Source organism: Etheostoma spectabile, chromosome 17 (genome assembly GCF_008692095.1).
Source record: "Etheostoma spectabile isolate EspeVRDwgs_2016 chromosome 17, UIUC_Espe_1.0, whole genome shotgun sequence".
Classification (NCBI taxonomy): Eukaryota; Metazoa; Chordata; class Actinopteri; order Perciformes; family Percidae; genus Etheostoma; species Etheostoma spectabile.
The window spans coordinates 15,979,154-16,007,079 of NC_045749.1; the positions used below are offsets into that span (position 1 = coordinate 15,979,154).

Below are 27,926 nucleotides of genomic sequence, written 5' to 3' on the forward strand. Positions count from 1 at the left end.
TTGAGACTCTTATTTACACTTAATGGAATAATAATTTTCACACAGCACCCAAATTTGCAATTGGAAAAATCGTAGAAGAAATAGTAAAATAATACACCCTGTTCAAATATTCCAGTATTCTTTATATTTTAACCAGTATGACACATTATATTATTTTTTGACACATAACTTGATTGTAGTTCAAATTCTTTATTGACGTTGATATTTGATCTTTTTTAATACATTCTAACTATGGGATTTATGCAAGGAAAAAGTAAAACGACACTCCCCTGCATTCCAAAAAAAAAATCATAAAATACAAAATACATACAGTAAACCTCTCTATTCTCACTCCTCTCCTCCCTATAATTTCATACTGTACCTTACAGATTGTTTTCCTTGATTAATTGATCTATGTTTATTGTAAACTTAACATCTGTGTATTCTTCAGAGAGCTCATTGCAGATGGCGTGAATCCTATCGATGACATAAACTTTCAATACCCAGACCTGGAATTTCTTTGTCGTAACAGCCCTTTCCTCAAGTGCACGCCAACACCAGATGAGTTTAACCCTTGTGAGGACCTGCTGGGGTTTTCCTTCCTGCGCTGTCTCACCTGGATAATTACTGTGTTTGCTGTGACTGGTAACCTGGCTGTTCTGGCTATGCTGCTGATTAGCCACCACAAGCTAACCATCTCCAGATTCCTCATGTGTAACCTGGCCTTCGCTGACCTCTGCATGGGGCTCTACCTGATGCTTATTGCCTTCATGGACCACCTATCCCGCCACCAGTACTATAACCACGCCACAAACTGGCAGACGGGGCTCGGATGTGGCGTTGCAGGGTTTCTAACTGTGTTTGCCAGCGAGCTATCAGTGTATACACTGACTGTGATTAGCCTTGAACGCTGGCACACCATCACCAATGCCATGCATGTCAACAAGAGGCTGCGGATGCACCATGTGGCAGCTATAATGGGGGCAGGCTGGGTCTTCTCTCTGCTGGTTGCCCTGCTCCCTCTTGTGGGGGTCAGCAGTTATAGCAAAGTGAGCATCTGCCTGCCGATGGACATCGACAATCTGGCCTCGCAGGTTTATGTGATGGCTGTGCTTATTCTCAATGTTGTCTCTTTCCTGGTGGTCTGCTACTGTTACATATGCATATATCTGAGTGTTCGCAACCCAGAGCACCCCACCCGTCATGGAGACACCAAGATTGCCAAGCGCATGGCTGTGCTCATTTTCACCGACTTTGTGTGCATGGCCCCAATCTCCTTCTTCGCCATCTCCGCAGCCCTGTGTATGCCCCTCATAACCGTGTCTCACTCAAAGATCCTGCTTATCGTTTTTTATCCCATCAACTCCCTCTGCAACCCTTTCTTGTATACCCTCTTCACACGGGCTTTCAGGAAGGACGCGTGCCTGCTGCTGAGTCGCTGCGGCTGCTGCCATGCCAATGCTGACTACAGGTCTCAGACTCTGGCTTCACACCTCAACGTGCCCAACAGAAACCCTCACTCGCTTAGCTTCTATGCCTATCATATTAAGATGAAGGATTGCTTTCTAAACAAGGGAGCCACATGATCATTTATCCTGAGAATTCTATTATGAACATAAAGGCAGCACATGCTGCTCAACAAGTAGCATTTCTTTAAACTTTAGTTCAGGGTGAAAAGATTGTCAGTCTTGTACATAGAAGGCGCTGATCATATCTGATCTAGGTTAGTTTACAAATTGAGAATTTTATTAGTCACGACCAAGCGACCTCGAATCAAAGACATGTGAAGCAGATGGATGAAACAGGAAATTCCTAACTTATCCACTAAAGAAGACAAATGTAGTTTTGTGTTGTTGAGATTATTTTTCTTATTTCATATGCTAATGTAAACTTTCCATCCTCTTTGAACTTGCAAACCTAGGTACAGTAGTTGGTAGGTACAGTATGCTATGTGCAAATATGCACACTTCACTATTTTTTACCTAATGTTTGAAACTGATATACCAGAACATTAACTTTACGGTTTTATAGATGGGAAAAGACACAAGGCCGGCCCCAAAGAAATATTGCCCATTGCCCAAATGTCCAAAATATTTTCCAAGGATTTGTCGCTCATTTGTTTTGCATGTTAGTACTGGAGCTGTCACACACCCAACAAATTAATTTTAGTGTCCATGCTGGCATTTATAAATTAATTTTGTCATGTTCCAGTGAATTTGTATGGAGTAGTTTTGTTTCAATAGGGAAAAGAAAACACCTTCTGAGTTCATAAGAAAAATAATATGACAAGAAGGGAACACTTGCTTTGTACAGGGTTGCACAGAAAAAAAAGGTTCATTGAATGCATCACAATAGTGCAGTTCAGTATATTTGAAGTATGACTAAAGGCAAGATATTACAAATGTTTGAAAATCAAACAGCACATCAAATAATGTTTTGCTCCACTAATAAAGAAAACTATGTTCAGCTAAATATTATACAACATAAATTCAAGCTGTTTGTCTCTGTAGTCTGGATTCAAAGGCAACACTGGAAGTAATTGGTTGTAACGTCGTAAATGACTTGCAGTATTGCTCAGATAATTACATAATGAAAAAAAAAAAGTATCAGTGATTTTGCACGGAGGTGTTTTAACTGCTCCATGAGCCAAATTACACCACCAAGAGCTCCAATTTCACTGATTATTTTTCTCTTTTAAATCAGTATCTCCTCTTTCATCATGATAATCTGGTGTGTGGAGAACTAAAGCTCATCACCACTCAGCTTCCCCAACAGCTTTAGAGAACACGTAGTCCCTGCCTCCATAACACATCACTCCATCTTTCAAGTGAAACTTCCAGCGGTTCTTGCTGCGGTGAATCTGCAATACAAACAACAATTTAGAGCAAGTGTTCAGAACTGGGGAGGTAATCGACGGCCAATACAGAGCCAAAATGTTCTTACTTTGTCATACTGGCAAACGATTACATTGTCAGTGTCAAAGAGATCTGGGATGTCCTGCTCAATGACATCATCACCTGAGTTCAAAGGATCCTAATCAATAGAAAGTGTGTTGTTAAAATGTGAAAATGGAATTTTCCCTACAGAGATGTTTCTGTTGGCAAAAAAATAAAAACCATGACAAAATGCATGTCCAACTCACTGGCTCTCACCTCTTCCTCTACATTAGCGAGTTCATCTGCTCCCTCGCTGTCGCTGGTGGAGGAGATGCTGTTACCGTCGCTGCTTCCGTCTCCTTCCTGCAGGGCCTTTATGGCCTCGGCGTTGATTATGCCCAGGAAGTCGTTCTCTTCCAGGGGACCTTCCTCCTCCTCCTCCTCAGAGTTGCCTGCAGGACCATCCAGCTGAACGATGTCTGACAGTTCACTGTAGCCGTAGTCCAGGTCCAGCTTAGCAGGAATTGTGAGAAGCAACGTAACAGTTATTCCCTGATAATTAAAGTTGCCATGTAAAGCTATTATTGAATAATCCAAGATCGCAGACTTCATCATTAATTGAAAACATTTAGATTTACGATTAATTAAAAGGGCCACTCCAGGATTTAACTTCCATAAAGTTAATAGATGACTCATGAAGTTAAAAACTGAATGATCAAAATCAATGCAGCAGAGTCAGAGATCTCTTTACTTTTAGTCCGTTGTATGCGTCAAGCTCCAAAAATGCTGGATCCTACACTTTCCACAATGACTTCCATTTTGACCCTAAATAGCTGATAAACATCTTGTCTTTTGAACTACAACCCTCCACTTTGTAACACAATGAGAGCTCCTTTAAAAGGAATAGTCCAACAGAAATACACTTATTCACTTTCCAGATTAATACCACTTTATGTCGGTCCAGTAACTATAAAGCTACAGTGAGCAGCTTGTTAGCTTAGCTTAGCCTAATGCCCGGAAACTCCATGCCAATAAATAGTCTGGCACACACGCCCTTGTTAAAAAGCATAATGTTTTGTTTTTACATTTCGGTTTTTAACTACAGGTGCTGAGTACAGATTTTTGTACCTTTGGACAAAGCCGGACTAGATATTTACCTCTGTTTCTAGTCTTTATGCTAAGCTAAGCTGCTGGTTCCAGTTACATATTTACATATTCAGTTTACAGATATGAGAGTTGTATTAAGGTCCTCATCTAATTTAAACTATCCATTTAACAACACACATGTTACCTGTGTGTGCTTAAAGAGAGAATATTTGTTTCAAATTACCCCAAGAACAGCCTCAGACTGATTGTCAATCTTTGCAGGCATTAGATTCCTCGCCCTTTCTGCCTTCTCTCGCTCCTCCTCAATCACTTCTTTCAGGATGTCATCAATGTCTCGGGTTTTTAGCTGTGCCGTGTGTGTCAAAGCCTCCTCGGCGCAGATCTGGAAGTCTAACAGCTGACTGCAGGGTGAGGCGGCCATGCTGAGGTTCATGGGTTCGAGTTGTGGACTTGGCTCGTTTTCTTCCAGTGTGACCTCGGGCTCTGGAGAGTGGGCCCCCTGAGACTGCGAGGGCTCAGCAGCGGGAACTGGTGGTTGCTGGGGGAGGCTGATCTCCTGACCGGGGGGTAAAGTGGGCTCTGGATGTGGTGGCTGTGTGACAGCGGTTGCTGGAACAGAGGGTGGCTCTGCCTCCTGAGGATGAGTGGCATTTGGTGGGATTGCAGCTGACTGAGGGGCAGCAGCTTCTCTCCGCTCAGTGACTGTGTGTGTGGGTTTGGGTACAGGCAGCTGACCCGCTGGGGCCTGAGTAACCACAACAGGAACGTTCACCTTGTAAAGCTGACCTAAGTGAAACAAAAGGGAAGCGTAAAATGTTATTTCAACCTATTAGTACATGCCACAAACTTAAACAGATGTAGGCCCATAACAGGTGAAGTCATGGTGTACCAGAAGCTGTTTGCAGAGTGACTCCAGCTGGTATCTGCACAGGGTAAGTTAACCCGGCAGGGAGGGAAAAAGTAGCAAGTGTCTCGGAGTTGTTCTGCAATGAAAAGAAAATATAATAATTATTCCAACGTGACACTGGCCTTTATTGTTGGATCCTTGTGAATTGTAGTGGTCTAGACCTGCTCTATCTGTAAAGTGTCTTGAGATAACTCTTATGATTTGATTCTATAAATAAAATTGAATTGAATTCATGTGCTCATAACCGTGAGATCGACAGGTCTGTCTCTCAGGTATCATTTTTCATGTCAGACAAATGAAGTGAATGTAACTGGAGGCAAATAAAAGCCGTTTAATCAGCGGCAATTACTTGTTGTTGTGCTACTTAAAACATAGCACTCAAGTATTATACTATGACAACCATGTAGCTAAATTAATGTGGTTTGACTTCCCCTCTTTGAAGTTACCAAGAGGTAATTTGATGTGAATTATTTATAAGTATTTAAGGGTTTACAAATTGAAGTGTCTAAGTTGATCAAATTCTATTAATAAGATTCTGCTCTAAAAATTTAAAAACGAGAATTTTAAAACGTAAACATCCAGACTACCTAGAATAAAATGAAGCCTGAATGGAAAGGATCATAAAGTTTCAGACAGAAATAAGTTTTGGTTTGTTTTTTTAAAAAGAGGAAGAAGTCTCCTTGGCAACACAGATGTTCAAGTTGGAATGTTCCTCTTGAATTTTGGTGTCTTATTAATTAATTTACAAATTTTCAGAATAAACAGGATTTTCTTAACTTTAAATTACACTACTTAAAATGGACGTTCCAAAACGGGGAGTTGAAATCACATAAATTCAGGTCGAATTAAATGCTAGCCAATAAATGTAATGGTGTTTATATTTCAACATTGTGCGTTTTGATGAAATGTATCATTAAGAAACTCTGCTGCTTTTCAGACTCAAGTTAGGATTTTCTTTGTTTCCGTATGTGGCCCTCATGTAAGCAGCCATATGAGGTCAGGGAGGTGATGTACTGTAAATCTTGATGACACTTGCCTTCACTGGGAAACTGTGCATACTGTGACTTGCAGGGACCACAACTGAGGCTAAGAGCAAAAATCAGAGCAGAGCAAGTGACACAAAAACAAAACGAATGTGCTGTCTTTTCTCTGAATCACTTCACTTACATTAGTTATGAACATGCATGCCACAGATATCTGTGTGTAGAGTCTTGCGACTCTACACACAGGAATCCTAGTTCCACATTTGGGGTACATTTAAACTAACTGAACAACTTTAATTAAATATTATTTGACAAGTTGTATTGATGTGCAATGTAATTAGGTTTCTTATGTCAGAAGCAGTTCATTTCAAGCAGTAACGTTACCTGCGAGTTCCTGGTCAGTCTGGCTGTAGTTGGCGGGGAGCTGAAGTACAAAGTTGGATGAGTTTAAAGTATTTTTCCTTAAGTCTTCCATTGCTTTGGACTGCATCATCTTTGACTCCCAAAGCTGCACAGCAAGGAGACAGCTGGTATGATGTAGGCCTATACTTCTTCACTAGATGATCTAACTTTACTGTAACTGACAGCTTCAGTCAAGATGTGCACTATATCCATTTTTCTTTTATTTATAAAAAATGAAGCAGGGTTATGTAGAATATAACTCACATGTCTTAAATCGTCCAGGACGCGGTCTTCCAGCCCTTCATCCAAGAAGAGCTCCTTTATACTCTCAATCACATCATAGATTATGGACAAGTAGAGTTTGGCCTGCAGTTGTTTACAGAAACTACAAGTCAGAAGCTGCTGAGCTTCTTACAAAGATAAAGTCAAGTATATGTTGTGATACGCAACTAACCAAATTCCATTCAAAAATCTGCCTTTTCTATGTTGACGACTGATATAAATTGTAGACTCGTATACTCACATGTAACTCAGGACATTTTCTAAAGCTATCTCAGTCGTTCTTCATTTCGGGGCACACATCACTAGCTCATACTATTGTTTTCTCGCAAAAAATGTGCATTTTCAGAAGAGATTAGATGCTCTCACACTCTTCACGGTGCATTACAAGTCGATTTTTAACGACACAAACCTAGATAATAATGTTCGTGAAATACAATGTCCTGGAAGACTTTTAAAAGAGACAAAAACATCGTTTATCGTTTGTTAATAGTTGGCGATTTAGAAAGCCAGAGCTAATTGATAGATAGCTTTGCTTACCACTGGGCCTGTGTTGTTGGTCAGCATGATTCAAGGCAAAAATAACTGCAGTCCGGTGACCACGAATGGACTTTGGGATCATAATACATACAGTTAACGGGGATGCAGTCCGATTGTTTTGCCCGCACCGACTTGATGGAAAGTGAGCACACAGGTGATAGTAATCAAGCTCCACAGAGAGATGTGATTGGACCTGAGAAAGCAGGGATAAGAGTAACAGTGGATTTTATTTTATTTACAATCTTAAAATGTGTATGGAATGAACATACATTATATTGTAATTTAATATAATATATATACATCAAATCACTGTTGCAGCAAGATGAGAGTTAAGGCTTTCTTCATTCACTTTACCATCAAACAAATCTAACTCATTTTGCATGTTCATGGTAACCACACATTTGATGGCATTGGTCACATTTAAAAAGGTTACAGTGAGATTTCAGAATTCTGCTGTAGCTCGAGAGGCCTCATGCAGTCCCAGGCTGGATGTCACCCACACGCCCCCTTCATCCACCCACAACTGGGATCTCATGCATCGATGCCAGTGGTGTAGTTGTCAGTAGCTAATTTCGGCCATGTGGTTTTAAAGAGAGCTCCGTCCGACAGAACCGTTCCATCTCTAGTTTTCTGGTTGTGTTCAACAGTTTACACTACACACTTTTTACATTTTCCAAAGTGCCAGGGGCTACATACAGTGTCTGATCCCAAGAATTCACAATGACACTTCATTTTGATCTTGGTGTTCACATTTGTAGCAGCAGGAGCCATGACCCCTGCTCTGTAATGCTGGCACTCTTTCAACACTGGAGGCTGACTCCATTGATGAGGATGAGATGTGCTGTGGCTCAAAATCAGCTGTCACTTTACTAGAAAGCTACTCTCGACCCAGAAAGAAGCTCTCCTTATTCCCATATATAACCAAAAATACATGAAAAGTGTCTATTTTAGTGGTCCATACTTAGGCTATTTCAGAGATATAAAATATTAATTCATTGGAAATTGAGATTAAAAATAATTCGAAGCATAGACTGTAAATATGAACAGTCTATAAATTAAAGTAACTTTTGTCATTTTTTCTTCTGCAATCACTTGCCCCCTTATTGCACTCAACCAGACTTGACCTGTTCAAGCCAATTTCATTTTCAGTGGATTATGATCAAAATATTCTCACATCATTTGTTAATGCATTTTGATAAATGGCGCAACAGACATCATTTTCAGTTAAACTCACATTTAGGGTTAGGATGCAATTTGCTGTGTGTGTGTTTAAAGGCCTTTTCCCACCTAATACACCACTTCCAGATCATGCAACATAAGTGACTAATCATCAAGTATTAATACCTTAAGACCATATAAACACATAGACACACAACGAATAACAAGAAACAAGCCAGGGAAGAGTATAGAGACTCAAAGGTCCCAGGTTGAGGCTTTCTGGAGTGAATCATCACCGAAGGGTCCAGCGTGATAATGACCGTATTAAAAAACAGCAGCACTCTCGTGAAACAATATCGTTGCAGGTGCAATGTGTTCCTAAAGAGGCAAATTCAATCCAGAGTATGATGCTTCGCTCGATCACGGTTAATAAGATAAAGCACACAGCAACTTGTGCAAACTCCTTTCCTATAAATCTCAGGTCATTTATTGAGCAGCAGCCTGTCATCACTCACTGATAAATGTCCAAGACTGTCAAGAAAGATCAAGAAATGTCATGATGGGAACAACTGAGTTAAGTTCTGCCAATTTGACACTTGATGAGATGGTCGTTTAAAACCATTTTTGCTCCTTCGTTCAAAAAATAATTATTAGGTCAATGAATAAGTATTATTGTGGTGTGTTAAGATTGTGCAGTGCTGCAGTATCCCATCACTTATATAATATATAACATACATAATCTCAAAATTAGTGTCTCTGTGTGGAAGACACAGACTCCATCTTTATGAAAAATATAAAGGAAAAATTGCTCTTAACATATGATTGTTGGTTGTTCCGTAAGTGCTATACCTGGGCTGGGATCGTTTGTAGTTTTTTTTCTCTAATTTTTATGTATGTTTTTGTGTTTTACTGTGTTTGTCTATTTTGTGTCTATGGTAAATTGAGTTTTTGGTTTGTATATTATTTGTTGTATGTTTATTGTTATCGGGACCCCTCCAAAAAGCTTTTAGTAGCTTATTTAGGGTTTCCCATTTCACGCACCTCATGTTGTCCTTGGGTCAAATTGACCCGTTTTCCTATATCAATGTTCTTTTTAATTACCCAAAATAACATGATTGATTCCACACAACGCTCTTTGGCAAGTACAAATCTCTACTTTCATTAATTTTGGGGCGTCTTATTCAATTTTATGGCATTTGAAAACCAAATTGAAGTGGTTTTGAAATAGTATTGAGTAAAAGTTGACATGTTCCAGTCTGTGATTATCCATCAACATACATTCCTTTAATTTTAGTCTAAATGATTCCTAATTTCTGCTTTTCTAACTCAAACATTAGGTAGAATTTCCTATAAATGAGGTTTATTGACCATATATTCCAAAAATAACTATAAAACTAAAGTTAATAAGTTAGGGTTACTTAGTGTTGAAAACGTCAAAAAAAGTGACAAACATTGAAAAAAGCATCCAAAGTGTTGATTTTCAATTTCGACGCAAAGACAACTCAAGGGTTGAATTTCCCAGAGATCATCCATGTATCCATATTATTTATGGACATTTTGGTTGAAAGAAACTTCGGATTAAAAAAAACTTGGGGCAAATCTTCCACAGAGAACAACACAAGGGTTAACAATACAATGACATGTGAAATGAACGACAGACACATCCAATTCTCCTCTGAAGAAGTACCATGAGTCATTCAGCTTTAATTCATTTTTACTCTTGATGTACATAATATCCAGCTTAAGCCAGGTACCTCATACATAAAAGTCATCACTGAAGGCCTTTTTGCTCACTATGAAGCATCATCACCTATTATTTCTGATCTTTTTTCGCATCCAACCTATTGACAACCCAGAGCAGGAAGATCACATAATAAAAATTTGATTTAAATAAAATTACAGTCCTCCAGAATACAACCTTGGTATATAATAAAAGATCAGCTTGAGGTAAGCAACACAAGTAATGAGTTGTATTCAATGTGGGAGAAAAAAAAACAACTAATTTCACACTTATATATTAGCAACTTGTGTTGCACTGTAAATTTTTAGACCTCACATTTGTGTATAGCTGCTACTACACCACAACTATTTTAATAAATCATTCCAAAAAGGTGGGTCATGGTCAAGTTGGGTTAGTTTCAAACTGCAACTGCTGTGTCATTTTGTAAATGCACTTTGTCAAAAGCAAGAGAGTTACCACTTCAGTTATAAGATTATTTAATGTCTTTTTGGGCCAATGCACTTGACAGAACAATGATTTAATCATGTTTATCACATGTTGGTTTGGACCTTTCATCAGTGTAATACTGCTGAGAATGGCTGATAATTGGCATTGAGCTTGTTCAACCAAATTGCCCTGATGATTGTGATTAACTCACTTCAGACAAATGCTGCTCTGAGGGGCTCAGCATGATGTGACCCACCTTTGAACCAATGTATTTGTGCAACTAAAATGTCATCACTTTATCCTTTTTCCACATTGTTTTGTCTCCCACTTCCACATTTGTTCTGCCACTTAGTATTTACCCTAACCTTTAATAGGGACTGCAAAATAATGAGCATCAAAAATCATCATCCAACTGTCCCAAAGACTTTAGTACAAATGAGGACAATTTAAACCTGAACACATTTGGAAGTATGTGACTTTCAAAAATTGCAGTGCAACAAAAGGGCCTAACCTTAAACATTTGCTAAAAATTATCTTTTCTCAAACACACTGAATATTGCACATTACTTAAGCTGTTTATCTCATGCAGCGCATTGGGCATACATTTATTAAGGCTGCCAATCATTCTGGAGGGCAGTGCAGATGATGCAAATGCAAGCTTATGTACAGTACTCATAAACTGTAGGCGTACAGTTAATACATCTATTAAATGTAAAGTGCTGGGCAAAAGGACCATGGTAAATTGTTTATTAGGTCTAGACTAATTCAGTCTCAGTTAAAGGATACAAAGTCGGTTAACTTCCATGAGAAATACTACCAGGCTATGTGTAATTAGATGAATTTGATACCAGATATAAGCAGAAAGTCCCTCATCACCCTTTATTTTTTGTTCATTTTTTTGCCATCCTTTTCCACCATTAAGAAGATTTGGCAAAATATCCTGGATAACATCCTCTCCGGAGCTTCTTTGATAATCACTGTGTCATACAGCCAGATTGCTTCTGTGACTCTGTTTGAATCCATTTCTTCTCCACCTCCACCTAAAGAACACAAAACCAATAAATAAAGATGTTTTCTCCATCTACATTACGGCTTCTGCCTGCATTGAGTAAGATATTATCACACTGCTGACACATCTTACCTGACAATGATAGCGTGTCCAACTGGTCACGTGTTTCTGCGGCTGGATGTCGTTCGCGGTCCCCAGTGACTTCACTCGGGTCTGTGACACAACGGCGCCCATAATTTCACATTCCATCGTGACAAAAGGGTACCAGTTACTTGGGATCTCCTGATCAGATCCCAGCTCTAGCTTGCAGGAAAATGAATGGGGATGATCCACTGCTGCAAAAGGAAAAAACCAAAAGGGCACTTAGAGTGTCAAGCCACTGAGCGGCAAACTTACTGAAAACATGCACAAGAAACAAGGCCAAGGAGCTAATGAGAAAATGATATGCGAGGCTGGAGTGCAAGGCTACATTTTAATCTCTCAGAAATGCGTTACCCGTATTCTTGGCAGGCAGTCGGTCGATCCTCCACACGACGGCTGAATATACATTCTCGTACTTGACGGTGCCGATCGTCACCTGCATGACAGGCTGTGAATCTGAAGTGCTGACAGCGCCCAGGCAAGCTTTTCTGTTCATACGGGCCTTCAGTGATCTCTGTCGCAGCAAGGCCACTGTCTGTGTCACTTTGACCCAGTCGCCTGGAACTGGCACACGGATCACTACATTCTCACACAGTGGGTTCATGTCAGACCCCCCCACTGTGGAAAGGAAGGTGGGTGACATGTTTAGAAAGGCCTGGAGCTCCACATAGGCACCTTGAACTGTGACGACAGCTTTGATGGAAAAAGGAATTTCCGTGCAACCCAACATCTCCGTCTTATACCGCATCAACTCCACCCTGCAGGCCTCAGGAGGTGAGAACTTTATCAGCCGGGACCTCTGAAACTCGGTCTCATTCACACATTTGTGGAAATGGCAGTCTGCGATCTCCATCCAGAGTTCACCGTCCTCCTCAGACCCGTAGCTGGAGTCAAAGCGCAGCAGTCCCAGATCGTTAAGGGCGAGAAAACAATCCCCTAGTCTGTTCAGGAAAGCCAGGCAGTGAATCTGGGTGAAGGCTGTCCGCTCCATGACTTCTCCAAACTTATCCAGTCGAACCCAGATGTGATCAGTGATCTGCAAGGACAGCTCCTGCTCCTCGTAGTGTCGCCTCTGCTGGTGGTGTATACACAATTTGAAGATTTCCTCTTCCATGGAGACCACCAGGTCCTCCATGTCGTCGTGCACTGTGGAGCCGAACTTGAGCAGCTCCTCTGCCTCCGCCTCATGACTAACTTCCAGCTTGGGATGGTAGCGTTTCTTTTCTGTGTACGAGAAATGTTCCACCTTCACAGAAAGGACGTTGCGCGGCTCGCCGTAGTTTTCCAGTTTAAGATCCGAGAGCCTGCACTGAGGGAGAAGCTGGAACTCCTTGTAAGGCTTCTCCAGCCCTTTCTCGTAGTACATCTGTAGCACACCTCCAGGCAACAAGCGGAGGTAGATCGGCCCCCATTGTCTCGAGGACATGCGGTTCTTTTTTTCAGGAATCCTGAGCATGACAGACCAGCCGTCTCTTTTCTGGCTACGAAACAGACCCCGAGGAACGAACGGAGATGAACCCTCACTTAACACCTCACTTTTGCAACTTAGCCGCCTCCTTTTATCTTTTTCTGTCTCCATTTCGTGCTTTGTTTCTGCTCGTAGGCCATCCAGTTTCTGGCAAACATCGAAGAAGGAGCTCTGGAGGTGGTCACGTGGAGGCTCGCTGCCGTCTTTGGTCCGAATAAAGAAACGTGGTAGGCTGTTGTCAGATTCTGAGTCTGAGGAGGAGCTGTCTACATCTCCACTCTGTCTAGATCCCTCCCAGAAGGGGTTATAGTGTCCTGAGTTCCCCTGGAAAGAAGGGAAAGAGCTTGGTCCATTTGAGGTTTGATGCAGGGCGTCTTGTGCGGGAGAGGGAAAAGAGGTGCTAGACGTGCTGGAGAAACTCTGGAATAAGTTATTTTCCAACGTGTTGAAGCGAAATGGGGACGCAGTGCTAGGAACCCCACTCACAGGAGTGCAAAAGGGCATGTTACATGGTTCACAGGAACTTCCACCAGGACTCCCAGAGTGGCTTTGCGGGGATTTCAGAGATCTATTGAAGCTCCAGGAAGTATCTCTGATTGGAGGAAGAACTAATTTCAGACCATTGGGACGCGGTACTGATGCTTTGATAAGCCCTGGTGACTGTAGGGGCTTTTGAGGTGATGAAGGTGGTGTGTTGTCATCTTCAAATGTCACCCAGTTTGAGTGATTGGTGGAGCACATGGCAGTAGAGCAGTGATGACCGGTTCCAATCGACAATTCCTCCTTCGTTGGGTTAACTGTCTCTCTGCCTTCTTCTCTGCAAGAAAACAAATAAGAAGAATGTTATTATAAATTGAAAAAAAAGTATTATCTTTTTTTTGTTGTCTTATAAAAATCTCAGAATATTCCAGAGGTAACAGACATGTTCTTGAACAGATGAGTTCTCCATTGAAAGCTTGAGCAGGTTCATTTATCCTGCGGTAGAAGAGAGAGAGAGAGAGAGAGAGAGAGAGAGAGAGAGAGAGAGAGAGAGATCCTGGGGATATGAATAAAACATATTTCCTTTAGGTACTCCATTAAAACGTAATGAGAGACTGACCTTGAAAACCTGGAACATGTTTACATATGTTAACACCACAATTAACGGAGGCTCTTTTGATGTAAACGCTGAAGCAAGCATTCTGCAAGGCAGCGTCAGAGAAGCAGCAGATTTTCTCCTAGTGATACCAGCGTGTTTGCTGATTTTTAAGCTTTTGGAGAAAGCCTTCATATTTGTATTGTCATTATTAACTGAATTGCCTAGCAGTACATGATCAAAATAGTGAAGAGTCTATTATAAAGTATCAACCAACATTATAAATGTGTAAGAAATTCAACAAAACGCCAACTAATATGTTTTTCCCTTTTCTTTATTTGGATTGTTTTTGCAAGCAATACAGAGATGGATACAGGACTGTAGTCTTTATTCTATACGGTGTTTGTACTGGAGGCTTAAAAGCAAAGAGCCCTGCTATTGTTATCTTGATATATGGGTGAGGCCAATAAAACAGTACTGTGCTTCTCATTGTAATTCTTAACAATACATTGAGATATGCACTAACAAAATCTATTTTTCTTATTTAAACTTCAGAAAACATAGATTTGTCTAAAATCTACATAACAGGTGGAAATATTTTTTATCCATAAATTATGACAAATTGACACAGTTTGTGTTTATCAAAATGTGTTTTTAGAAGCTCCTACTGGAGCAGAGGAAAAAATGTTCAGAGAAGGGCGCCCGGATAGCCCAGTTGGTAGAGTGGTCGCCCCATATATATATATATGTATATATATATATATATATATATATATATATATATAGATAGAGGTTTACTCCTAGATTTTACTCTAACTTGCGGCCCTTTGCTGCATGTCATTCCCCAGCTCTCTCTCCCCTTTCATGTCTTCTGCTGTCCTGTCAAAATAAAAGGCTGAAAATGTCCCCCAAAAAGAGAAAAGCAAATGTTTAGGAAGTTTGAAAGTTTTGTATTGCAATTTAATGTTGCATTTTAGACATACCATGCTTTGAAATGAGCATAGTCTAAATATTTCATTGCAAGTCTGCTCTAAAATGCCTGTGAGAAAAGTTAGCTATGGCTACAAAAAACCTGCCTCATTAACCAGCATGAAGTCAACTGTGAGAGAGACTGCATGACGCTTGGGAAAAGAACAACGCTAGTTACCGTGACTGTTTTATCCTCTCGGATAACAGATCTGCAGAACATATTTAAATAGATATTACATGCTGTGAAAGTGTGGCGACATTGCTAAACAACAATGGCATTCAGGCTAATAACATGTAGTAATATTTATACAATTGTGCTGTTAATTTTCCAGCCAGTCAATCACAGTGTGTCTTTTGATGTGCTGGAACATCAGCTCATATGTTGAAGCCACATCGCCCCATAAATATCTCGAAAAAAAAAAGATTGAAAGCAGAAAGCCATAATTATAGCCTTCCTCCTCCTCCCTTTTAGATCACAGCCATGACTTGCATGAAGGAGACATCCAGTGGCAAGTTCCTCTAGCTATAAATAAACTGGGGAGTGGGGGCTCTGCTTCGGGGTGGTGGATTGACACGTTATCAGTCAAACATTGGAGAACATATTTCTAATAAGGGGATGTTTACAATGGCACACAGACGTACAATGAGTTCAACCCTCGTCTCCGTCTTATAGAATCCCTCAGCTTTGGTGCAAAAGAGACGGGCACCGAGAAGGATGAGTTCTCCACGGGGGTTACTGACAGTCTTTCAGAATCATTTCCAGTCTGCCGTCTCTTCCAGGGCTCTGTAGCTGGCGGTACAGAAACGAGACGCTGCTAAATCTACAGAGGACAAAAGAATACATTCCACACGTTCCTCGGGGACAAGCAGCTTTGCACACAGGAAATACCAGCCAGCTCTATCCGTGTGAACTGACAACAAATATTATCTTAATGTCATTTTATCAAATTTATAAAAAAATATTACCATATATTCATAAACTGGTTTGTCTGGTTGTTTATCACTGTCAATCACAACAAAACCGGGGATTGAGACAGCCATATTACAATAATTAGGTGCTTTTTTAAATGTGTAAACAGCGGTCTGAGTAATTACTTTTACAACTTTGCCTTTATTTTTTTGTCTTTTTTTAAGACAGGGTCACATAACTATAAAGTAATGCAAGGACAAGAATTATAATCATAAAGAGCAGCTTTGTTCAAGTCTTTAAAAACTGTTTAGTTTGGTTCTCATTTAAATTGCAGCACTGCAATTAAGACAAAGAGTAGTCTAATCCTATACATTATGTCAGTTTTATCATTACTATACTTACAGAAATGACTGCACTTGCTATACCTGAGGTAGGCAAAATAACACACACACACACACACACACACACACACACACACACACACCAGATGGACAATTACTTAGTGTCTGAAGTCACTTAATTATCGGGTTAAACTGAGTCATAATAGGTTGCCAAATAGATGCATTCATTAGCTTTAAAAAAAAGGAGGCCAGTCAGCACTTTGATAAGAAAGCTCCAAACAGATCCAATTACATGTGCAACTGTCAAAACTGTCAAGCTGCAAAATTATTTAACATGTACCTAAATAGCATGTGTCTAGAATAACGTGACAATGTATCACAAACACACAGAAATTTCAATTCACAGAGGAACAGCAATCACAAGCTGCTACTAACCAAGGTGATATGAGAGAACACATATGCTACTTCTTGGCATTCAACCCTAATATGACCTATAATTGTAATGATCATTTACTTATTTAACATTAAATTAAATTTTCATGAGGAGTTCTTGGTATGTTGTTATTATATAATCTTGTATTGACTTGAACAAATCCCTTGATGACAGGAAGCCATTTTCAACAGTCGCCTGACAAATGATGACTACGAGGAAACTATTGTGGTTTATAATAAAACTGCTGAATATTAAAAAAAACACAAAATATGAACTTTAACTTGGCAAACAGATGGTTCCTGTTTAATGAGACAAGTTCCTGTTGGACTCTCCAGATAATTCCTGTGTACTCACACTATAGAATATATAGTTTTCCTTAGAAAAGTATATAACTAAACAAAGTAAGACACAATCCCTTTTTTCATTTGACGGGAGAGTAACTACTGTTGTGACCACAATGACTATGTAATCTAGTGCAGAGCTGAAAATGTTATGACCCATTTCCAGTGGGAACACTGAAGCTGTCTGCAAAGTGAGCTCTGTCCTCCCATCAAACAGAGCAGAACAGAAAGTTTGGCTGTTGCTGCTTTTGTTTCCTCTTCTCACACCTCAAACACACTGATTAAATCAATGTTATGTTACTTATAAAACAATAATTCCAGGGGATCTATTGTAAGTTTGTTCCTATCCAGAAAAGCAGGAATGAATGGGAGAAGTGTGTGTCAACTGAATTTTTAAAAAAGAAAAGTTAAAAAAAAACAAAAAAAACACACTATGTAAGCATTTATTCAAGCAATAGTGATTCATTTTGATCTCAGACAGCCAGGGGAAATTAAGAATAAACTACTGGAAAAAAAGCATATAACATATTTTAGAGCATCCTCAAAACAAGACTGTAACATTTACAGAAGTAAAAACACAGTCTTCATTCAAGCAATAAAAATAAACAACTGTTCAATTCAATACAGTCAGGGGTTTTGTTAGTACAGCCTTGTTTGGTCTGGTAGTTTTTGCTTCTTAAATGTTAGCTAATGTTAGCTAATTTTAGCTAGTAGGCTACATATCTACAAACAGACATGACTGACTCTCCACTCTGGTTGTTCTTACGCTACGTTAGCACTTACCATTATCCCGTCACTTGGCAACAGTGGCTATAAAGTGACAAGTCTCACTATAGGGACTTAAAAAACTAACCAAAAAGCATGGTTTCATAAGAATAGCGCATACAAATGTCCACGAAGGGCCAACAAATATGTAGTATATTTCTAATAACTGTCATCTAGCCTATTATGCAAATAAACATGTTGCACTATTACAGCGCATTCTTGCACCGTGGGGTCAGTAAATGCCAGGCAACTAGATATATACAACTCTGGCTGGAGAAAGAAAACAGTACCAGCACGTTGTCTTCCACAACAGAACCAGGCCCATGTCCCCGGGCAGAGAGGCCCACTTCTGGGTTCACTTCTGCGTCTTTGTTGATGCGAAGTCTGAGTAAAGTTATCACTCTGTTGTAGCCTACTCTAGGCTACCTTATGAGCACAGCACACGTCATTCACTCACAACCCGAGCAACGACTGACAACAGACTGAGTCCACATTTACGAAGAGTAAAGCAAAAACAGTTTTAAGTTGTTTCCCACGGACATGGATCCCAGCTCTCCCAAAACAGACCTGTGTGCGACCAGTAGATATGAATACTCACAAATGCACAGTGGTAGTACACTTATACAGGTCATGACTTCTGCTTAACGGACGCGTCTGTACTCTTGATGTCGGCCTGTTTTCCTCAAAATGGCAGAGTGTAAATCCTGGGAGTTTTAACAGCGCAGCGCTTCCCCTCCCGAGTTCACAGAGACTGTCTCACAGTGGGACAGGACACCGCAGGAATCATATGGAGTGAACAGATCCGTGGTGCGTTCATGGCTATAGGAAATTTCACAGTCAACAGATGGGCGCGCAAATCACAGCAAGAAAAGGGAAACAATTCACCTTGGTTCGAGGTATGTTCATATACAACGAAATTGTTTTGTCTCATAAAAGAAAACTTACCATTTACTCTACTTAAACATACTCACATACCCATTCAGATAGAATAGGCTAGCTAAGGTACATTATGATAAAATAAGGTGCTGTAAAAACAATTGGACAAATAAGTTAATTTGATAAAGCACCTTTTACAGATAAAGTCACAGAGTGCTTAACATTATAAACGTTTCTAAACATAAAGTGCAATCCAACAGAAAGTAAACAAGGGGAAAAAAAGAAAATAATTGAACGACCAATGAAAATCATTTCAATGATTTAAACTTAAACCCCAAAGTTTATAAACATGAGTAAATTTAAGCAAATGTGTTTTTTAAAAGCTTCAACCGAGACTGCAGAACGTAAGACAATAGGAAGGGCGTTCCACAGGTAGTAGTGTACGGCTGGAGCAGATCTGGGATATAAACTAGTGCCAGACCATGTACCTTCATAAGCCAGAACAAGAACTTTAAATTGGATCCTGAACTTGATCGGTAGCCAATGTAATGAGTATAAAATTGGAGTGATGTGCAACATCCTGCTAGACCTGGTCAATAGCCTTGCAGCTGAGTTCTGGAATGATTGTAGACGGTGCTGGGACGACTTGCTAAGACAAGTGAAAATGGAGTTGCAGTAATCAAGTTTGGATGGTATAAAACCATGAATGATCATCTCAAGCTCAGATGGTGAAACAACAGCTCTAAGTTTGGCAATGTTTCTTAAATGAAAGAAACATGTGATTTGATATGTTGATCAACATTTATGTTATTATCAAATATAACACCAAGATGTCTCAGTTTGGACTGTACCACTGAAGAAAAGGACCCCACAAGCTGTGTAACCTTGGGAGCTTTAGTGTCCGGAGCAACAATAAGGACTTCGGTTTTATCTTCATTGAGCTGTAGGAAGTTGTTTGCCAGCCAGGAATTAATAATCAATGTATGCTTTGATTTAATAAGCCCACGTTTTGACATATAAATGATGTTATGCTCAGTTTAATTCATTTTAGAGTTGAGGTGTTGTAGGCTGTTTATCAAAAACTGGACATACAACGCTAAACAATTCATTCAACTCAAAGTATATGCCGTAGGCCCATATATAGCATCTAATTACACCTGGGGTGTTAAAATAAAACATTCAGAATGTTTGTAAAGAATAAAAGGGGTTGTACAGGAACAACCTGTGTCCTTTTTTATGTTGATTCACGTTATTTATAAGAAAACTATAAACTCTGCCCTGTTTTAATTTTGCCTTACTTGAGAAGTGTATAACAATACACCATTTCAAGCAGTAGACTTGGTAGGACACTTTTCCACCACCGCACATCTCTTTTATGTGTTTCTATTAGTTGTGAAGCTAAGTTTAAGTTTAATTACAAAAGTGAAGACAACCAAACTATAAACATTTTCAATATTACTATCAAAAGCCTGTGAATGCATAAATAAGTGGTACTACTTCGACGTAGTTTACCGTGAGTACATAAAAGCATCATAAATTCAAATACATTTTTTTTTTCAAAACAAAGTGACGGCATCAAACAGTAATCTTCGAGTTCTCATCTGTCCAGTTCAGTGGTGCTGCCTCATTTCCCAGCGGTTAGGGTGTTACTGGCTTTTTTTTTTTTGGGGGATAAATTATAAGCAATTTAAAATTCCAGTCTCCTCCAACTCCCAGAAATACAGCACGAAAAGTTAGGTCAGACAGGATCTTTAATAACCTATGAATTGAAATACATGAAGCGTTTCAATGTTGAACAAGCGTTTTATTTTGTTTCACATATTTTTCATGTGCTTTTGAACAGGTTACATTGTGAGAATACATATATTTTTGTTATCAGTTTTGGGGCTGTTGGCAAATCTTTATGATCAAAAGTTTGCTGGCAGGTGTAGACTGGCAAATAGGGGTTTGAATTAACTGCTCATAACAACTGCTGGGCTTTTCTTTTCTTTTCCTAATGTCACAAGTCAAAGATGTTTAAGCACCAGTTACAGTATGGGCCAACCCTTCTGGCACCTCCCAATATATATTTATATAATTAGAAAATTATAGAGTACAATTATATCATGATTTCAAATGAGTGTAAATTCATAGTGACCCTTATGTCCATACATATTACAACATGAATGTATTGACCGCTGTGCCACACCAGGCTTCTGAGTGCACATCCAACTTACTTTGGTGATAAAAACATCTATTGTTAAAGAGTAACTTCACAGAGACAGACAGACACCATTTACAAGCTCTGACTTGTCCATCCTACCCCTTTTCATCTAGGTCAATCAGTGCTTCAAGGCAGACATTTTTTTTCTTGTCTTTTCTCCACTCCCACATGACTGACAATCTCTCAAAATGAGGAATACTTAAAGTGTGTCTTTGTTAGTTGTTCATCCAGTTTTTGAAAGCCCTTCTTTACAGAAGCGGGTGATCTATGCATGTGTTGTAAGGGGTTTTATGTTGTATGAACACATACAGGCCCTTGAAACCACTTGCGCAAATAATCTCAAATTTAATCTAAAATCTAAGTGTAAAACAATACTCACAAGTTGTAAAGCCTGATGCCACGGTCACACTAGGAGACAACATTGTGCACACATACCGCCACACCAACATTTACTCTGTTTGCCTGCACCCACAGATAAGCAGTAAGCTTGCGGTTTCATTTTCTCTCACACGTACGTTAAAAGCAGGAAAAGTACACATACTGATCAACAGGGTTTGGTCTTCAAGTCTTGACTTCAGTAAGCATTATCAACTTCTAACTGTTGCCACTGTTTATCTTCCTCTGTCCCTTTTGGGGAAAAGCTGTTTCTCTGTCCCACCCTGCTTGGTCCAAAAGGTCAAGCAGAAGCTTCCGGTACAGTTTCAGAAAGCATTTTTTAGCAAATCATGTTGTGTTAGAACTGGTGCCGTGAAAAGGGAAAAGGAAAAAAGAAGCATCTTCAGTCAAACATGTTCAAGCCACCATACAACTACATTTGTATTGCCACTGCCTGACAGTAGAGGAATCTGAGGCTCATGTAGCCGTCCTGTGGTTTGGTGACAGTGGTAGTGTTGGTACCAGGACAGGACCAGGACTGCCGGAAGGCTCCACAACCAGATCTTCTCTCAAGGTGCCCTTTGTGATGCCAAAATGGAGCCAGAGTTTAGAGGGCAGCTCTAGCGACCTTTGTTCTTTTTGGCATTTCCCTAAAGGAAACAAAAAACATGGGCTCAGTTACGCAAAATAAGTAAATCAAGTAATTTTCAGGATTGGGATAATATTTTAAGTACTGTGTTGCGTTTAAGTGCAGCAAGTTAAAAAAGTTCAAATTTGTTTTGCATTCGGTTTAAAAATCTAAAAACATGCTGAGGCTGGTCCCTGGCCTTCAAAAGAAAATCACCACCTTCAGGTCTCAAACATGTTCTGTCCTGCAACTTCCCAACACACAAACCATCTGTGTGCACACAAGCAAGAACATGCACGCTTAAAAAAAACAGGCCTCTCTCATTTCTGCAGATTTAACTTAACGACTTCTTCAGATGGTTCCAGCAGGTGCTTTTCCCATCAGGCCCGGCAGTTGACCTCCCAGTTTACCTCATTACTGACTGAAACTTTACAATGTCACATTTCACTGCCAAAACTGAAATGATCCTTCACACTTCCTGAAGCCACTGGATTTTTAATCACTCCTCTTTAAAGCATAACTCTCGCCAAAATCCAACCTAGGATCTTTTTGTGAATGTACCCGAGTCAAACTTTCGTTTAAAAGCAAATTTAGGACGGAAGCACCACCTTTAAGATTTACTGTATCTTTGTTATTCGGTCAAATGGCCTTTTCAAAATCACTATTTTTAAAACACAAAGAAGGCTTGACACAACACGAAACTTTGCTCGAAGGATCACCAGGGGCTCTACACATGAACTCGAGCTTAACAACATTGTTTGTTTACACAGACTTTACTAAAAAGATTTTGAACGACTCACTTTAGCTGTTGTCGTTTACTCTATCCACCATCTTGTCGGTCAAAAAGAGTCGATCTCTGAATGCAAATGCAGGACTCCACAGGAGGAAATGTCATGTCATTCTTATTTCAACTACAAGGTCAATATAGTTTTTAACTAACTACAAAACAACAAACTATCCATGCATTTATATGGAACTAAGCTTTAGGAGCTTTCCATCTTTACTCTCCTCCCTCGACTATTTTTGATTTGCTAGATTGGACGGCTAGCGGGAAAAAAACAGCTACAGTAAGTTGATCAAAACTTTTCTTTTTAGTAAACTCTGTGAAAACAAACAATGTTGTCAATGCTTGAGTTCATGTGTAGAGCCCCTGATGATGTTGTGTCGAGGCTTCTTTGAGTTTTAAAAATAGTGATTTTGATGTGATCATACTAGGTCCCCTAGCACTCCCATTTAAAAGGCCATTTGACCGAAAAACAATAGTACGGTAAATCTTAAAAGTGGCGCATCCGTCCTAATTATGCTTTTAAAACATAAGTTTGACATGGGTACATTCACAAAAAGACCCTAGGTTGTATTTTGGCAAGAGTTCCGCTTTAATGACAGAGCTTTTAGATGTATTTGACTGACGGCATGTGACAGCTAAAAACAAACCTGAGAGCGAAGCTACATTTTAAGAAACACTTGAATTGACAAGAGCTTGAATTTAAAAGGATAAAAAGGCGGTTGTACCTTGCTGCCCAGTTTGAGCGTGTCAATTTCCTCTCTCTGCTTGCTCAAAGTCTCATTCATACTACACAGGTGGTCGCTCATCATGCTGAGCTGGTCTTCGTAGCTCCTCTTTGTCGTAGCTAACTCATCCTGTGTGAGAGACATCACAGTTACAATGTCTTCTCAGTTGGGAGGAGGCTAATGTCTATACTTGGACAGAAAGCTCTTTGGTAATGAGACTGCTTTTTACCTGCAAGCGTGTGATGTTCTGATTAGCCAGTTTGACCTCTTCGCTCAGAGTCTCCCGTGACTTTTCTGCAATGGCTAATCTCTTGGCCAAAGCTCGACACTACAAAGGGAAAAAAAGGAAAGTAAACAATTGCTGCCCCGATAGGTATAACGCATGACCGGAATACTTTACGGATCTTATAACCAATAAAGGGAGATATTTCTTTGAGTAATGGGTATATATTTGAGGACAACGCCAAAGGTAAATGCACAATGTTTGAAACAGTGACAGTTTAATACTTAAGACACAGACTCAAGATGAAGTCATCGCTGTTGCTACGATACCGTATGTGGATGAATGACATGCCAGTTAAGTCACAAACGGACTGGATGTCACTTAGAGAAGTATCTACATTCAGATCAAGCCTCACCGAAAGACTAAAAATATAAGCTGTCAGTTTCTTGGAAAAAAAGCAACGCTTGGTAATAATGGCACTCCAAAAACATTTCCAAAGAGGAAAGAACAAAGAAACCAGGTTCACTTCTGCAGATTTTATGCTCTCTGTTCTCAAGGAAATTAAAGAAGCAGACAAAATAGTACACATTAGGAAGTGACTGTTGTGCACTAAATGTATTTGGTCGTTTAGTGGAGGTTATAAGAGTATCTGTTTCCAGATGACATGCAATGTTAGCAAGGCTGTGTATGACAAAAAGCTCAGTTCTTTGCTATAAGGAGCAGTTTAGTTAGGGCTTTACCTCAGAGTGAAAGTGCACAGCTTTGCTGTCTGAAATCTGGACATGGGTGGTGAGCTCGCCCACTCTGGCCATGTAGTGAGTCTTTATCAGCTGCTCCCTGGACTCCTCATCTCCCATCTGCAAACACAGACACAACATCCAGCTAGATAAGACAGTTTTTCCTTCTAAAACACATCATGAATTTAAATTAAATTATTTTTTTAAAGGAAATATTTTAGGAACTCTGTTAATATGGTTTTAAAGAGTAGGACCGCTCACATGCTCAACTGTAGGTGTTGTGCACAACATGCCAACCTGGTGGAAAGACCAAAGCGAGAAACATGTCAGGAACTTCATCATAGATCAAATGTTAAAAACCAATCCACTTTAAGATAAAACAGGCCTCCAACACTGCTAATACCCATACAAGCTAATACACAAGAAGTACAGAGACTAGTGAGTCAACTGCTCTGGATTGTAACTGAACTGCAAACTCTGCACTGACCTGCATAAACAATAGTAATCTTCTAACCTGCCACATCAGCACATTGGAAGTCTAAGTTATTTTAAGCAAAAAACTTGCTTAGCGTGGGAGCTACAAAAAAGAACGGCAACACTCCCTTTGTTGAAGCAAATCAGCCATGCATCAGACACCAGTGCCATGGGCAGAAAATGTCCCCTGCTAGCGAAAACTAAGTATGACAGCCAATAGCGTAACTGTACCAGGCTGGTACAGAGCGTGGTCTCTCTCCCAGCAGGCTTCTGCTCTTTCTCCACTTCCTCATGGCTTTGTGCGAGTGTGCCGGCTGCAGCTGGTTGTGAGTGTTGACTTCCCCCGACAGCTGCTGCGAGCTGCGTTTCCAGGTCGGCAATGCGCTGGTTCTCCTTTTCCAACCGCACCTTCCCCAGCTGGGCCTCCAGGAGCCAGTGCTCCTTCTCCTGCTCCAGCCGAGCAATCTTCTCCTGGCTCTGATGCACCTGCAGGAGGCCAATGGGGAGAGCAGACCAGTGGACAAAAGCCCAATAAGCTCTATCTTTATACAATAATCTTTCTGACTTTGTGCTTAATAGCAAACTTGGTGAGGAAGTGACAAATTGAAGCAGGTTGATATGGAACTGGGCATATTTGGCAAATTGAAGGGCATGTTTAAAAAAAAAATAAAAAAAATAAAGAAAAACAAAACAAACTCTTTGAACTTTCTAGGGACAAAACATGCAGAGGCTCACTAGCCAATTCTTTACACCCAATCCCTAAAGAGACGCTGTCTGCAAAATGTCCAAAATATTACAAGACTGTTTTGTATTATTTTAAGACTGAGAATTCTGCACTTTTCTCCAGCTTTTCCTATACTATAACTATAATCTACAAAATTTACATAAATGTTCGTCAACATGCGCTGTCGCTACCCGATGTGAGTTGAGTGCAGATGTGAGTTGGCCATTCTCAGACGGTTTACGGCATAACGCGTGAAATTTGCGAAATTCATAAAACACTAAACTTTTCTCATTACAAACAATAACAGAAGATGGAAATAATTTCAAATTTTTTTTTTGGCTATCTATGATTGTTTGATTGCTAATGTCAGCTCAAACATCGCAAAGTGACGCATGCGCAACTCACATCTGCATTCGACTCACATCGGGTAGTGACAGCACAGTTGCTATTTTAAATAAACAAAAATCTTAACCTTTTAGGGCACACTGACTGACTTATACACGGTTACATTGTCCACATACCACTGAGAGTCTATTTGAAAAATGATTAGTAAAATCTTTAAATCAAACAATCAACGGAAATGCTATTTATTTTTTTAGAAGAGTCTTTGAGTTGAGTGTCAAACCTGCTGAGTGAGACCTTCTCTGCTCTCAGTGGAGCTGGTGAGAATACGACGGTTTGACAGGGCTTCTTTGTATGGAACAGACTGCGGCCTGGCCTGAATGAAGAAACAAAACAAGAAGTATAGTGGTAAGACGGTCATTTTTTAATAAAAGAAAGAATAAAAGAAAAGCAACAACAAGAAAATTAGTCATAAAGTGCAGGGGCAATACAATACTGAAAAAAGTAGATAAAATAGCAACTCTGGGGGCTTTCACTACAAAAGTATCAGTCACACTTTGTCATGAGCTAAGACCTGGAACTCACCATCGGACTTAGGCATACACTAACCTTTTTGATAGCATGGATATAGGCAGCTGCTTTCTTTTTGTTGGCCAGCATACTTTCTGCTTGCAAGGGGTTAAGGGGTACTGTGCTGCCTCTTGGACTGTAGCCTGATGATGTGAAGAAGTCCAAGTTGTTGCTGAAAAAAGTGGCAATCTGCAACAAAACAGTGACGTAATGTCTCATATTAAAATTAAAGAGATCTTTTGCAGCCTCCTTAGCTAAAGACACAAAAATTATGCATATCTCAATGCAGATACTCAGCATTCTGTTTAGCCTCAAATTTACCAGTGTGTTTACAGCAGAGATGATAACACCACCAAGTGTCCACGATGATAAATGTCTGAGCAATTAAGCTTTTGCCGGCAGAGATGATCACTCTCAAAATGCAGCTCACTCCACACAGGGTGTTATTCAGCAGACACATCTCAGCCAACGCTTCACTTAATTCACTAAGAGAAATCATTTATCCCTTTACTCTGACAGGGGAGCAGCTGTACAAGCTGCGAGTTGGACTGTATTTTTGAACATTTAACCGCTGCACACCTGAGTCCTGTCGTACTGTGGTGGCAAATTTACCAATGTGATCCATATCTCACTGCTAATTAAAAGTAAGCTTTTGAGCATTGCAGATAACAAATAATACATGCTGTTTGAACATACCATTTAGGGAATATAAACCTGCCAGCTGCCTGCCCCCTGTTGGCCATACCTTGCCAGTGCTGCTGGTCAGAGAGCCCAAAGATCCCAGCAGGCACTCTGTGGTGGTACAGAGCTTCTGGGTGATAGTGGGGAGGTCCTGTTCTAAGCCTGCTTTCTGGTTGTAATGCTTTGACATCTCTGGACACACAGGGAGGGATCAGAACAGTAGAAGAAGCATTTAGAGCATCTGTAGGCTTTGAGTCCTATCTCTAGCTTCAACTGCTACATATGACATTTGTATCATCTTTTGAAATCAAAAGATGGCGTTTTTGAGACGCTCTCTTACTGATTGGTGTGTAAATGTGATGTAACAAATTCTATTTTATATTGGAAAACTGCATGTCTTTAGTGTATATTTGACCACAATTGCTGTCCCCACAAGAACCAAGACAGAGGTACTCATTCCATTAACACATTTCCACTCAGCTAAATGTGTCAGCAGTACACATAAGTGACTCTTTTAAGCCAGAGAGCATTAAATTGTACTTCCATTTGGCATCGCAGTTTGATGGATGCTACACTGAACCCTCTGGATATTTACACTTCAAAAACTAGGCTACTGGGTATCGTCGTAAAAAGAGAAAATGTGTCCGACTTTCATGAATGGCAACAGTAGCTAGATGGTTACATGAAGGAATCTGTGTGACGTTGGTTACAAAAGGCTCCGGATAAGAAAT

At 40.0% G+C, this 27,926-nt stretch overlaps 3 protein-coding genes and 1 long non-coding RNA gene across 4 annotated transcripts in view; 2 read left to right on the forward strand and 2 right to left on the reverse strand.

Annotated features, from left to right (window-relative positions):
- lhcgr (luteinizing hormone/choriogonadotropin receptor) overlaps positions 1–2,572 on the forward strand; it is a 14,739-nt gene extending 12,167 nt beyond the window's left edge. The window contains exon 11 of the mRNA XM_032541893.1: positions 431–2,572. Within this exon, the coding sequence (XP_032397784.1) occupies positions 431–1,565 (1,135 nt within the window). The 3' untranslated portion in view covers positions 1,566–2,572. The remainder of the gene's footprint in view (positions 1–430) is intronic.
- Positions 2,317–18,722, reverse strand: LOC116705602 (stonin-1). Its single transcript, XM_032541898.1, has 11 exons — positions 18,449–18,722; positions 11,903–13,833; positions 11,540–11,742; positions 6,519–6,620; positions 6,237–6,360; positions 5,906–5,955; positions 4,852–4,945; positions 4,186–4,748; positions 3,132–3,368; positions 2,923–3,012; positions 2,317–2,839 (listed from the first exon to the last, which is right to left on the reverse strand). Exons 2-11 carry the CDS (start codon positions 13,755–13,757, stop codon positions 2,732–2,734), a joined length of 3,426 nt encoding a protein of 1,141 aa, XP_032397789.1. The 5' UTR covers positions 13,758–13,833; positions 18,449–18,722; the 3' UTR covers positions 2,317–2,731.
- A 377-nt stretch (positions 18,723–19,099) lies between these two features.
- Positions 19,100–26,990, forward strand: LOC116705603 (uncharacterized). Its single transcript, XR_004335972.1, has 3 exons — positions 19,100–19,161; positions 24,299–24,303; positions 26,980–26,990. It is a non-coding gene; the product is annotated as an uncharacterized LOC116705603 (long non-coding RNA).
- The window catches only part of LOC116705599 (protein phosphatase 1 regulatory subunit 21), a 15,006-nt gene continuing 7,589 nt past the window's right edge, over positions 20,510–27,926 (reverse strand). The window contains exons 14-22 of the mRNA XM_032541892.1: positions 27,260–27,387; positions 26,554–26,703; positions 26,228–26,320; positions 25,110–25,364; positions 24,666–24,701; positions 24,408–24,524; positions 23,674–23,772; positions 23,445–23,573; positions 20,510–21,954 (exon numbers count right to left, since the gene is read on the reverse strand). Coding sequence (XP_032397783.1) covers positions 21,925–21,954; positions 23,445–23,573; positions 23,674–23,772; positions 24,408–24,524; positions 24,666–24,701; positions 25,110–25,364; positions 26,228–26,320; positions 26,554–26,703; positions 27,260–27,387 — 1,037 coding nt within the window. The 3' untranslated portion in view covers positions 20,510–21,924. The remainder of the gene's footprint in view (positions 21,955–23,444; positions 23,574–23,673; positions 23,773–24,407; positions 24,525–24,665; positions 24,702–25,109; positions 25,365–26,227; positions 26,321–26,553; positions 26,704–27,259; positions 27,388–27,926) is intronic.

Coding starts and splice junctions, on each gene's coding strand:
- LOC116705602 (XM_032541898.1), bottom strand. CDS start 13,757: ATGTGCTCCACCAATCACTCAAACTGGGTGACATTTGAAGATGACAAC. Junction 6,621..11,539: donor GGACACGCTATCATTGTCAG/GTAAGATGTGTC, acceptor AAACAACTGCAG/GCCAAACTCTACTTGTCCAT. Junction 4,946..5,905: donor TGCACAGTTTCCCAGTGAAG/GCAAGTGTCATC, acceptor TTTTCATTGCAG/AACAACTCCGAGACACTTGC.